Source organism: Typopeltis vanoorti, chromosome 24 (genome assembly GCF_054136105.1).
Source record: "Typopeltis vanoorti isolate ZY-2024b chromosome 24, IOZ_Tvanoo_1.0, whole genome shotgun sequence".
Taxonomy (NCBI): Eukaryota; Metazoa; Arthropoda; class Arachnida; order Uropygi; family Thelyphonidae; genus Typopeltis; species Typopeltis vanoorti.
In genome coordinates, this window is record NC_143572.1 from 48,965,647 (window position 1) to 48,980,425 (window position 14,779).

General features: G+C 33.8%; 1 protein-coding gene across 3 annotated transcripts in view; it reads right to left on the bottom strand.

Annotated features, from left to right (window-relative positions):
• Positions 1-14,779, bottom strand: part of Fsn (F-box synaptic protein) — a 148,526-nt gene that overhangs the window by 105,743 nt on the left and 28,004 nt on the right. For 2 of the 3 annotated variants that reach the window (XM_090413830.1, XM_090413832.1), the window contains exon 2: positions 6,961-7,194. In XM_090413830.1, the coding sequence (XP_090269956.1) occupies positions 7,009-7,194 (186 nt within the window). In that variant the 3' untranslated portion in view covers positions 6,961-7,008. Of the gene's footprint in view, positions 1-6,960; positions 7,231-14,779 lie in introns of all 3 variants that reach the window. The other variant, XM_090413833.1, reaches the window with a different exon arrangement.

Consider the following 14,779-nt stretch of genomic DNA (forward strand, 5'->3'; position numbering starts at 1 on the left):
AAAAAATTAAAGTCAAAGTCAAAATGTGCGAAAACAATGGAATAAAGGAGTGAAAGAATTGGTGGTGTTACATCATCGGCCACCAAAAGAACATGTGTAGGTATTCCTGAATAAACTGACATGTTATGTTGTTATACAAATCAAATGCACTTTGAATCAGGATATCTAAAAATACTATCCAACAATAATCAGCAGTAATACCGAATAATAAATGTTGTGTTTCCAGCATGTCTTTTTTTTTTAGTCTCTTAATAAAACCATCAACTAATCCTTGTAGTATGGAGATGAAAGAGTGATGTATGTGAAAAATACTAGAAGGGCCATCCAGAGATGAAGGCTACATCAATATACCTACCTGGTCAACACAGGAGGCATCCTGTAGTTAGGTTAGCACTTTCCATACAACATCAAATATAACTGCACAAAGATCAAATAGCTATATCAGATGTGACACCAGAAATGCAAGATTGCTAGCAGGATAAGAAGAATTAATCGAGTAGCTTCAAAAACATTATTTATTTATGTTTTTGAAGACAGAGTGAGGCTATTCCAGAGATAGAATGAAAAGTTCGAAGATGGATAGTAAATGGATGTTGATCAGCAGCTGCTCTTTTGAAGAAAATGGAGATGAAATAGTTGCCAATTCAGCTGGGCATCAACCAACAAAACAGATGTTTGAAGAAAAGGGCAAGGCTAATAATAATGGTAAGTAGATTCTGGATTTCTTCTCAGGATAAAGACTAGTCATTATATTAACACCGTGCTCAAACATAACTATGTGTACAAGTTCACATCTAGAGAAGACACAAGAAATAAGAAAAGCCCAGACTGATTAAGTTATTGTTGATAGTGATATCTTTGTGCTGGTTCAGGATACAAGTTATACAGAGGATCTGAAATCAAAAGTGATCATTACTTAGTTTTAAACAGTAATAGAAAAAAATATCCAAGAGGAATACAAATAGGCATATCAATACTTCAGGTAGAAAAAGTTATCATAAGCCTGAAATGTGGAGGGGTGGTGTAGATGATATCTGACTAGAAATGCTTAAATATGAAAATTTTGTGGGAGGAATGCACTGAATAATTCAGAGGGCCTAATCAGAAGGTTGAATTCCAGATGACAGGAGCAGAGTTCTCATAGTTCCCTTTTATAAAGAGGGAGAATAAAGCTGAATGTGAGAATTATAGAGGAGTTCCCCTACTGAGTGTTCCAGGTAAGATTTGTGCAAGCATACTTGAGAAGAGGCTGAAAAAAAATTGTGGAAGAGAAAATTGAAACAGAACGAGTTAGGTTCGGACTAAATAGAAGTCATCAAGATCAGATTTGGAATTTACGAGAAATAGCTGACAAATCATGAGAACATAACAAGGATCTGTACTTAAGTTTTGTAGATCTGGAAAAGGAATATGACAAGGTACCCAGAGAAAAGTTTTTAAAACTCAACAATTATATGGAGTAAATGAAACATTATATATAGAGCAATACATAGTCAACATTTAAGTAGTCAATCAGCAGTTAGAATTGAAGGAAATACAGGAAGATGGTTTGATGTAAAATAAAGATGCACACTACTGCCACACTTACTCATCATCTATATGGATTGCATTAAATATGATATTAGAGTTGGAGATATCAAACTTAGCTCTTTGCTTTAGGGAGATGGTATTGTATACTGGTGAACATCAACTAGCATAAACAGCTCTAACAAATCTGGCAAGAAAATCAACAGTAAAAAGATCAAAGCTCTTAACTTCAGCTGCATTCTCAATAGAGAACCTATAAAATGAGCAAAATATTTCAGCTATTTAGTGAAGATGAGAAGTTAAATCTGGAAATAGACAACAGAATAAGCAAAGCTGATATGGTGGGGAGACTGATGAACAAATTGATATGGAGTGAGAGAGAAATTAGCCAAAACATTAAATTAACAGTACACAAGACAGTGTTCAAATGAGCATTTAAAGTTATAGATCTGAGAGCTGGGTTAAAAATAAAGCACTTGATCAAAAATTAGACAACAGAGGGTTTTGAGAAAATTAGGGGCATGAACAAATTGCATCTATGGAAGAACCATATTAAAAATGAAGACATTAAGGAAATTGACATTGTTGGCATTCAAGAATATGTGAGCAAGGCTAATCCAAAATAACAGAATGTTATTTTGGATTAGCCTTGGATTAGCGAAGCTGCCTTCTCCATCTTAGCTAAAAGTAATAAGTAGGAAGTAGCGAAGGCAGCTTCGCTACTTCCTACCGCAGACGCGAGTTTACTTCGGATCGAAGCAATTCTTGCAATCAACGATGCAAAACCTCCTTCTGATAATATATCCCCTAGTGAGAGACTTGCAATTAAAAATCTACGGATTAACAAGGACATTGTCATCTTAAAGGCTGATAAGGGGAATGCAACTGTAGTTCTAGATAAAATAGACTACCGAGAAAAAATCTTAGCACTGTTAAATTCAGATAGTTATTTGGAAATTGAGAGAGACCCAACAAGAGAAATACACAATAGAACAAATAATCTCCTACAAAAGACCACAGAAATTCCACGGAATACACGGCTCTCCATCCGCTCTTTACACCCCCTCATTCCCCCGAAGGTACACAAAGAAAACTATCCACTGAGACCTATAGTAGACAGCATTGACTCACCCACATACAGGTTATCCAAATATTTGGATAACCTGTATGTGGGTTTTTAAATATTTTAAAAGCTTATGCGGGAAAATCTTCTTCTTATATTAAAAACTCAACAGATTTTGTCTCTAAAATAAAGGACCTAAAACTAAAATCTTCTGATATCATGGTGAGCTTTGACGTGGTAGCACTCTTTACCAACGTTCCGACACAGGACGTTCTCCATATTTTAAAAAACAAGATTTCAAATAAAATGTTCTCTCTGTTATCTCACTGTGTAAACTCTGGCTATTTTGAATTCGAAGGTACACTATACAAACAGGTCAAAGGATTAGCTATGGGAAGCCCTCTCTCTCCTGTGTTAGCCAACATTTTTTTCGAAGACTTTGAAGAAAAGGCGATCTCCTCTTTTACTTTAAAACCAAAAATTTGGCTTAGATATGTGGACGATATATTCCTCATATGGGAGCATGGTACTGAGAATCTTAACAAGTTCCTCGACCACTTAAACAACCGCCATCAAGATATAAAATTGACTATGGAGATTGAAGAAAATAGTTCCATCTGCTTCCTAGATGTTAAACTCACCAAGACGCCTGAATCAATTAAAGTCTCTATTTTTAGAAAGCCAACACACACAGACAGATATTTGCATGCGTCCTCCCATCACCATCCAGCGCAAAAGTTAGGTATTATATCAACTCTAGCGAATCGTGCAAGATCTGTACTGTCAGATGAAGAAGAACTAAAAAAGGAACTACAACATCTTAAATGGACCTTTAAAAACAATGGCTACTCTCTAAAAAGTATTAACAACCAATTATCCCGCCACCAACGTAACAACGTAGAGACACAGGACGACTCCAAAGGTCATATCGTCTTGCCATATATCAGCACACTATCCAAAAAGCTGAGCAGAATTCTAAAGAAGTTTAACATAAAAACGTGCTTCTCGACTCTGCCAAAAATAAGATCACGCTTCAACAACTATAAACAACCTCACAACCTTCTACAATTCCCAGGTGTATACAAGGTTACTTGTGAATGCGGAAAGCCTTACTATGGACAGACAGAAAAATCTATCTTACTACGTCTCGAAGAGCATCAGAGAGACATTGCCTATAAGAGAACCAGAGCTACTGCTCTGTCGGGCCATGTCCTGCTTTCAATAAACACGAACAACGAAGGCCACGAACATGAAATAGATTGGACATTGACTTCAAACCTACACATCAGCCATGCTGAAATAGAGCGCCGCATTGTAGAGTCAAGGGAAATCACCTTAGATCCTTTTCATTTGAATAATAATCTTAGCTATAATTTGGCAGACTCTTTCAACTCTACTATTAGATACTGGAGATCGCGTGATTCCACACACGCACAGGTGTACAACAATAGAACTTTAACTCGGACTGTAGTTCAAGCTCATAACTGTAATTTACAGTCGAATATTATGGCTTTATAGTTGTATAGCTTTAGAGTGTGTCAATGTTAATTTAAGTGTCTTTTATTGTCTTTCTATGTTCTTATCGCCTGAAGAAGTCATTTTTGACGAAACATGTTGCGTTTTTTTCAAATAAATGTCATTGTGTTATAATTCTCGGGTTTAAGTCAGTTAATTTAAAAAATGAATATATATATATATATATATATATATATATATATATATATTAGAACATATTAAGACTTTTTAACTTTTTTTTTAACTTTTAATTATTTTATTTTTATTTTTTAATTCCTTGGATTAGATCTATGTTTTCCTTCCAAGTTTTAATTTAAAATATTTTAAACTTTTCAATCATGTTAATATATAATGACATCATGATTCTCCTTTTTAACATCATGTTTTTGCCATGAACTATGTATGTATGTAGAGGGGAGAGGATGATACAACTGCTAAAAGTTAAAGATAGACTAAAGGATGGCAGTTTTCTGAGCAGACCTCTATGTGCTAGACCAGATCAGATGTCTTAGAAATGTTGAGAAATTTGTACAATACCAGAGAGGAAAAAACAGCAAAGGAATTAGATTTAAATGTCCAAATTGGCAACAGTGCTCTCTCATATATGACATAGATTTAATGATGAAATAATTAATGAACATGAGAGCACACACAGAAGGGAAAACTGCATTTCATAGATATCAATGAGATAAATCAAATAGATCAGTACATTATGAATATAAAACTATATGAAATATAATCAACATTGAGATAAGAAAATTATAACTACTTCAAAGAATTAAACATGATTTTTGTGGTATTAAAAGCATAATCAGAAGAATAACAGAAACTCAAAAGAAAGAACCAGATGAAAATATAAACTATTAAATATTGGATTGGATAAATGGAAAGATTTTCAAAATCCATACACAAAAAAAAATTTTAAAAAATAAAATATAATAACAAAGATAACATAACAATGTGACTCCTTAAATTTCACTTATTTAACTCTTAGCAATGGATAAAATAATAAAAATCAATGAAATGCAAAAGTGTGAAATACAAATTAAAAATGAAAACAAAGATGATCTACAAAATTATTCTGAATATATCTAAAATAATACAGGAGAAAAGAAATATATAAAAGAGTTCCTAGAGAACCCATAAGATGTAAGTTAGAAATCAAAGGGAAAATAACTGAACAATTTAATACAATGAAATATTTAGGAACAGAACTAAATAACTATAACATCACACGAAAAAAATTACAAGAACAAGAAATAAAAGATATTAAAATATCTGCATATCTCATAACCTCACCTGGAAGAATAAGAACCAGTACTAATATATGCAGCAGAAACTGCAGAAAATAATAAATGAACAGGGCTGAAAAATGCACTTGTAAAGAAGAAAAGTTTGTTTAACCATCAGTTTTATGTATGTAATGCTGGTTCTGATTCATATGTTGTAATTTTTTTATATGTTTACTTATTGCATCTATTGGGGAATGATGTTCATTGCAAATACCTTTTTACGATTATCACTGATTTTGTCGTAGTGGAATATGACCAATGAGAGGAATTTGTTCATTAATAGTGGATATTAAAACTTTTGTAAAGTTGAGAAAGTAGTATTTATTTCCCCAAAATATCTAATTATATTGATTCTAACCTAAATGTTTTCTGAGTCACAGCAATGTCATTGCTGGCCCTGTCAATCCAGCAATTTTTTTTCCAGAGCCAATCGGAATTCAGAAATGAACCATCAATTTTTTTTTTCTTTAGATCTAAGGGTTTCATTGTATTGAGAGTTTTTATGATATTCAAAATTTTCACCATTTTATAATGGCAGAGAAGAAATTGTTGCTTTTTTTCCATAAAAGTGATTCAAGACGGAATCATAAGTGAAACATAGCAAAAAGTATTATTAATTAAAAAAAATAAAATAATGGTCTTGTATTGCATAAAATGTATGAATTTTTTCTTCACAGACTGATAAATACAGTAATATATATAAGCAGATAACACACCTGTCTCAACACTGGTAGCTATACAGAGTTAAAATTAATTACATCCAGGAATAAGAACATAACTATGATATGTTAGCAGTCATGGTGGAGTACACCAGGGATAACATTTGACGAATGGGATATTTTCCTGACTGGTGAGACAGGACAAAATTTTTCAGGCTCTGTAAATGAATGAAATCACTATGATGAACAACTCAGAAACATTGAAGGGATAACAACATTAAACAAAATTAGGAACTTGCATATCAGAGAAAATTGTAAAATACAGCCAATAAATGACTGGTTCCAAAAAATGGAAAATCATATTGAAAAGAATGTAGGATAATAGATCAGTAAAGAACTGGATATACCAAAGGTGAAGAGAAACAAAGGAGGATTCAGATGATGCTGGGATAATCTTGAAAACAGCACTATAAGCAACTGGGCTTACTAGTTATTATTATCTGAGACCTCCAGTCAAAGAGTCACTGAGAGAGAGAGAGCTTGTAGTGAAAGAAAAAAGACATAAATATGATAATTGAACATGCCATTCTTCAGCTATTCATCTGTGAGAGAGAGAGAGAGAAGACATTAGAACCATACTATATAACTATCAAAACTATGCTGAATTCTCACTACAGCAAATACCATTAAAGTGAGTAAGCTAACTAACTGACTACCCTAAAGTCTCAGTCAAAACTCTAAATCAATGCTATTTAAACGCTGCTAGAGGAAACCATCTGCTCCAACAAACCAATCTTTTGGTTTTCAAGAGTCTGTTTCTGTTACAGTGAGCATCCACTGTTTCAGTACCACATCATACAATGGAAATGAATAAAATATGAAAGAATTTATGCAGTAACCTTACCTCTACTACCTGGGCGGTTGATTAGATTCCTATCAGTCTAGACCATCATCACCCATCTAGAGGATGACCAAGATATACCATCGATACTTCTGTGTTTCCATATACTGCAGAGATGGCGGGATACAGCTTTTTATCTGGCAATCCACGGAATGCTACTCCCAGAAATTCATAGTTCCTCTCAAAGGCAAGTGTGTTGTCTTCACAGTCCAGGATCACCCGAATTCTTTCTCCTACCTGCACAGGCACCAGGGGAGCAAAATCCATGATTTGCTGTGAGCAACAGATAAAATCACTATGAAAATTTAGCTAATTATGATTACTGTTAGGTGATCAAATTTCACAGCTACGTGAAAAAAAATGTAAACACTATTTTTAGGTTTAATTTTATATACATTTATATTTCATGAATTTTTTTAAAAAAATTTAATCAAAACATTTTCTAGTGAAGCAGAAAGTATGGTTAAGTATTTGTTGCTTTCCTATGGGTTACTTTTATTGCTACTAAGTTGTACATGGAGTCAAAATTCATCATGGGTGGTCTTTACTATCAAATAATGTTCACTACAACATGCATTAAACTGATTTAGTGTTTCTACACTCACATGGTTCATAAAACGCATTCCTAACCACTCTCCAAGTAACAAACCTGCTCCTCACTCATGCCCATCCTCCTCATTAACTTCCATGTGTGGCCTTTTGTTCTATCTCGGTCTTCCTGAAATACATGAAAAAATTTTCTGCCTTAATCTGGTACCCCCCTCCCCTGACTTATGTCTTAATCATACCACCCTTTCTTTTCTGCTCCACTAGACTCTGAAGTTGACATTCCCTCAATCTGTTTTTGCATTTCATAGAAAAAATGTCATTCTTTTCTAGACTCCTTCCAACATTTCTTTAAGTCTTTAAAGTGACCAAATTCACCCACTTGATCAAGGACTTGTAAAGTGGAACTATAACATCTTTATATTTACATGTCACTGTTCTCTTCGTCACTGCCAAAACATGTTCTAATTGTTAAAATGGCTCAAAATTTTGTGTCCTTATCTATCAATACATTCAGACTAGATCTCTCTCTCTTCTCACTTAATTCACTATATCCCCACTCACCGAACACATCCAATCCAATATTAAAATATTTTGTAACACCTGAACTGGAAGCTTCATGTAGTTTATTCAAATCCTCCTGGAGTCGCAACATTAGTTCTGTTCATTAAGTTCTTCCTAACTTTATTAAGCCTATCCCAATATTATTAACATAAAATAAGGTTACATAATAATGGCCTTGAAACAGATCATTGTGACATATGAACCTGCCTAAACCAATTTAAATACCAACTTGCTGAGTGGCAGCTTGTCAAAGTCTTCAAAACATCTAGACATAACAGTACATCTCACTTTTTTTTCATATCTTGTTATACACTATCATATGAGAGTCAATTTCTGAAACATGATCTACTCTTTAACAAACTGATAACCTTTGCTGATATATAGGTCAGCCTGTAATTTGAAGCAGTCTTAGTACTCTACCTCTATTTATGCTGTGGATTAATTTTATCCTGCTTCCATTTATTTTTATTTGGAAGTTTTCCTTGTAAGGCTCTTGTTAAACACATCATGGGCAGTGTTTTCATCTCTATTACTGTGAGATTGTCAAGAATGATCCCTTAAAATACCCAGTGATAGAACATAAAATCATATCACCTTATTAATAGCAAAGTTTATTTAGTTCTTCTTATACTTCCTTCTCCCTTATTTCCAGACTTTCTACCCTTCCTACACTATTTCATCCTCACTCAAGCTTTGTATGATATTATACTCGAAAGCATGCAGTACTTGAGTGATTTGCACATTCAGTACCTCAACTACATTTCTGCAGTGGCTACTCAACTACCACTTCCACTAACTAATATCTTGGTATACGGTCATCGTTTCTCAAGCTGACTGACTGTGAAACCCTCCACATTTCCAGGTCTATAACAACATCCTACTAAATATCTTATTCTATCTCAAAACTCTGCAATTTGCTCCACTGCACTGAGTGAACACAATTCCTCTATAATCATTGACTGTTGGAAAAGTGATTAGCATATCCACTCTCCAGCCAAGAGGCTGTAGGTTTGAATCTTACCATGGTATTACAACACAAAAAACAAATCATATAAAGATATTAACTGGCTTATATTTCACTGGGTTTCAAACCAGCATTTCAGAGCTCAACTACTAGTTATGCAAACACAACAATGAGGAAATGAAACAATTTAAATTGTATCAGACAAAAGACAAGATCTCAAGTTCTAATTTAGCATGATATAGCAATTTAGAACTTTAGGCCTGTATTAAGATCTAAAGTTCTGATTAAGGCTAAACCTAAATTAAGACTTTAGCTTACAATTTGAAATGTTTCATTTACTCATTGTCACATTTGTAACTGGCAGTTGTGCTGTGAAGAGTATAAAACCCAGTGAAATAAAAAAACAATTAATAATGACTTTTATCATTTGCTGTGTAATACCAGGAAAAAGAGATAATAATGTCTAACATAACCTTGTCCATGAGGTTCGTCATTTCCAGTTTCACTTATACTAAAAATTCTTAGGTGAATCATCTCATACTAAAATTTCTTTCCCTTTATTCCTGATATTCAAGGCATTAGTAAACAAATACTAACTCATTTTTTGATCTATGTTTGGACAAAACAATGCTACCTCCTAGTAATGAGTGCAGATCTCAATCCCCCTTCATCAGAAATTATCCTGTTTGTCCTAGACATAACTGATTCCCCAGACATCCCACACTATTTCCTCATCATCCTTCCTCTCCGTTTCCCCCTCTCTATTTTTGCATACTTATTCTCTCTTTCCTTTCTATAGTCTCACACTGCTCATTCACAATCATTCTTTTAACTTCACTATTCTTGCTCTGCTGCTAATGATCTCCTCAGGTCTCTCACTCCTTTTTTACCTCTTTTCTTCTTCCATCAGCAGCTTCTTCAGGTGATGCATACCAAACCCAGTCAGGTCTAGTCCCTCACTTTTATACAGTTCCATTCAGTCCTCAAATTAATCATTCACAAACTGCACTCCTTTCTTCTGACAGTTCTACCAACATACCCTTTACCCTCTATAATCATCATCATGCCTCATTGTGTCATAGCTGAATAGTATGCTACTCACTTTTCCTATATTCTCCTTAGCCTTCTGATATCAATTGTCACACTGTCCTCCTTCGCCATCCAAATAATTTGTTCCTACAACTACTACTAACTTCTTGCTTATATCCAAAGCCTATATCACATTGCATACTTTTCCTCCTAGAAAACAAACCTTGTACACTTTCTCACTCATCACAGTTCTAAGAATGTAATTTCTATATAGTATCACTCTGGAATCATTAATTATCTAGAACTTTTTCTTGCCTAACTTTCATGATTCTTTTGCCTCCTACCACTTCCACCCACAAAACAGCTAATCATATGCTGCATGCTCCTAGTTTCATATATTTGACCAGAAATTATATTATTTTCCTCTATATATATTTAAACCAAGTAAGCAAATGAAGAAACCCTAAAAGGAAATTGACCAAAAGGACATTCAAGCAGTTGGAATATGCAACAGAAGACTTATAGATGGAATGTAATGAGAATCAAGTAAACAGGTGATACATAGTGAAGCTATCTATAAGGCCTAATGTGGTCACTCAAAATACAAATGTTTTCTTAGGCATGTTTGGAATTTTTACCAAACTACAGCTGATAGTCACTTTTTAGCATACTAACACCCAGGAGTGACAAAGCATTACATTTTCAGTGCATTACAGATTTTGAGACAGTTGTAAAAAACTGACTTCTGTAATAAAGTTATGTGGTGACCAGATGACTTTAATGTCCACTATTCCAAATGATTGTTTTCTTCCAGTTACAACAGACCAAGCTGAAAAATGAAGAATATTTGGTATAAGCCAGTGGTTTTCAAACTTCTTAAAGAGATATCACTTTTTTTTTTTTTTTTTTTAAATTCTTGTGCCCTTCCTAAGCTTTTCAGACAATAATACTAACCTATAGTTTGCTTAGAATGTATTTTATTTAAGTAAAACTAAGATGTTCTTGCAGTTTTTGAATACTTCAAACAGTAGAACACACAGTAACCACACAAAGATAGTTACTTTAAAAATAACTTTTAAATGTATAACTTAGCATATTAATGACAAAAATATTTAATGAGATGGCTGACTTATTTTTTTATTTTTTTTTTAAATGTGGAGTTTTTTAAATGCTACACTGTATTGAAACAAGTGGATAGAATACTGACTACATGCAGGACTTGTGCTTGAAAAAAACCACAATATTGACCATGTTTCATGCTTCCTCTGGTGGGGTGCACCTTACAGTTTGAAAACCACTGAGCAAATTATCTAATACAAATCATCCATCTCTCAACCAGAATACAAGTTTATCCTTAATTTTTCTGGGGATAATATCGATAATTTTTTTCATGATGTTCTCGATCAAGTTTTTTTTTTTTTTTTGAAGAGATGGGATTTGCACAATGTCATATGTAGTAGTGTCTTCTTTTAGTCAGGTCTCTAACCTGACTTAAAGCCTAAAACACAGTTGACTTTTCCTCCAATTACTGAAAGCAGTAATGAACAGTCTTCCTTCTATATATCGATGACCTATTTCAGTTGACCTCCAACACAAAATAGTTTTGCAGATGACAACACATTTCACTCCTCCCTACAGCACATCAATCATCATTGCCCTCAATTCTGATCTCCAAGCCATCCTCCAATGGGATTCAGATAACCTCATCAGTTTCAATGCTAGCAAAACCCAGTCCTGTCTTATTTCTCCCAGCAGAATTATCTTTGACAACACTCAAATTTCCAGACAACATGAGATTTCTTCTTGGAATCACCCTGACATCAAGACTCCTGGCATAAACACATCACAACCATTGCATCTTCAGCTTCTAAAAAAAACTGGGATTTCTCTTTCACTCAAGATGTTACTTCACCTCTGAACAGCTGTTAACCTTATACAAATAAGGTTAACAAATCTGCCCAGCTATTGAATACTGCTCTCTTTCTCACACACACACACACATTTGGCATGGGGGGCCCTTAAGAGCTTCCTAAAATGCTTGACTCAATACAGAGGAGAGAGAGAGATTGATTAATAACCCATCTCTTACCAACCGACTCCTCCCACTTTCACACAGGCATTTGGTTTCTGCAATATGTGTCTTCTATAAATATTTCCATGGCAAATGTTCATCTGAAATAGAATCAATAATTCCCCCACTCAGTACTACGTCTGTTCAAACATGTGCAGCTGAAAGCAAAGAACACGTTTCTTTTCCTCCTCCATCCCTGCTGTATTGTGCAACAGTCTTCTCCCTTAGGTGTTTCCTAAGGAATATAATATATAGGCTTTAAAATCAAATGTAAACAAGTTTCTCCTTTCCCAACCTCTCATTGTATGGGCTCAACATAAAAAAAAAGGAAAAAAAAAAAAGGTAAACTTGTCAGAACATCCCAATGGGTTATGGCAATAATGAGGAGGACATGAAAAAGCAGAGGTTATGATTCCCTTGTATAATGCTTTGATCAGGCTGCATATAGACTACTGGGCTCAGATTTGGTCATCTGGTGTTCAGAGAAGATGAGGAGGTATTGGAGAAGGTCCAGAGAATATTTACATTTTCAATGTAAGGTCTATGGAATGTCAGATATGAGGAGAGATTGAGGGAACACAACTTACAGTCTTTTGAACAGAAAACAAGGGGCTAGGATTGAGACATATAAGTAGGGAAGAGGTTGTTACCAGATTAATGTTCAGGAAATTTACATAGAGTAGAGAGAGAGAGAAGGGGCAAGGTAGAACTAGAGGCTATCTCTCAAAGCTGTAGAAGGAGGGTGTGAACAGGGGAGTGAGAAGCAGATTTTTTGCATGGAGAATGATTGGTGAGTGGAATGCACTGAAAGTGGTAAATGCAGAAACTATGAATGGGTTTAAGGCATGGTTCAATGATCTTTTCTGCATGAAACTCATTGTGGGAGTATAGACCTCTTGCAATGAGCACTTTAATTCTATGGAGATCGATGCTATTAACAATAATAATAATTTGAATAATGTTCATGCATTTCTCCAAATCTTAAATTCATTAGCAAGAAAAGGGCATCACACAGGAATTTCCTAGCATTTGAAAATAATCAATCAGATTAAAAATCCTAGACTTAAAATAAAACACTTTTCAGGCAATCAGACAAGTGATCACTTTCACACTGTAAACACCGATTTCACGTAAATTTATAAACAAAGACTAAGAAAATGCACACACATCCCGGTCACGTGACACGTTAGTTCCAAAACACCACCGAACAGTTTTTTCCCTATCACTTCTAGATGTGTATAATGTCTTAATAACCTTTTTAAGCAGACATGTGTGTAAATGACATAAATAAAGCACTTATTTATGTAAACAAAAAATTCAGAATAAGTTCTGCATATGTAAAAGTTATTCTGAATATAATGGCTTCAATCTACACAATTAAAAGTTTTTCCATTTCAGCAATAAGATTGTCATGTTTATGGATAACTGTAGTATTAAGTTTTTATTTCACTAATAAAAAAAATTTTTTAACAACCATAACATGAGTAGTGTAAAGTAATTCAGCCTGCAGCCTACCTCAGTGTTCAATACACATTTGTCACTAAATTTAATAATTACAATCTTAGTATGAAATATAAGAAGTTTATGCATCTTTTTCTTTTTCACTGAAAGCAGCAACACCCTTGTTTTGAATTTTATCTGCCTTAATTAACAACAGTTAAATAAAATAATAGTTATAAATAGCTTATAATTCACCATGAAACACAGAAGGGAAATAGCCAGCAAACATCATAAACAGGAAGCCAGGGTATACAAAAAACTGCTAAGTGTTGATTCACAGCAGCATTATGTTGTCAAACCCATTGTATGAGCAAATGCAATGTCATATAAATGGACACTGGCCATAAACGAAATTGGATAACCAACTTTAAAAGCTAGATATCCAAGAATCTAACTCTAAAAAGAAGAGATAAGTACCCTGCAAGAAGAAAAGTAATAGGAATTTCCAAGAGTATCTCCTTTAACAAAAATAAAGGTGAGGAAGAAATCACGCACACTCACATTCTCTATTGAAACATGTTTGGAGCTTTATATGTTTAAAGCAAAAACATATTCATAATCTAAATACATTTTAAGTTAATAACAATTTACAAATCCCTAATATTTATAAATGCAACCTCCTCTAAAACAGAGAACTTGACCATCACAGAATAAATACTTGATGCATTTCTGAAAATTATGGAGACAAATACCATGTTTGAATAAAAACTTTAGTTTAATATAACTAAAATCATGGAGACTACAGTGTTTGAATAAAAACTTCAGTTGTCTCCATAATTTTCAAAAATGCATTTGGATAACCGTGTAAGCTTAAAAGAAAGGAATAAATACTTGACATCATTTCAAGTTAAACACTTATGAAAGAGTAGACTAAAAAGTTTTTTTTTTTTTTTTTTAAATTTTCTTCCTGGTATTTGTAACTAAGATTTGTTAAAGACTATCGAGTTTACTTTCTAATAGAAACCTACCTGCTAAACATCACCAGTAAGCATGAAACAAATACAAATATTCAAATTATCAGTATAAGAATGTTTATACACTTATCGTTTTGTAGCTTACTGTATACATAGATATACACACCCACACACGTCAACATATGTATATATACACACACACGTCTACATATGTATACACATACACACGTTTAC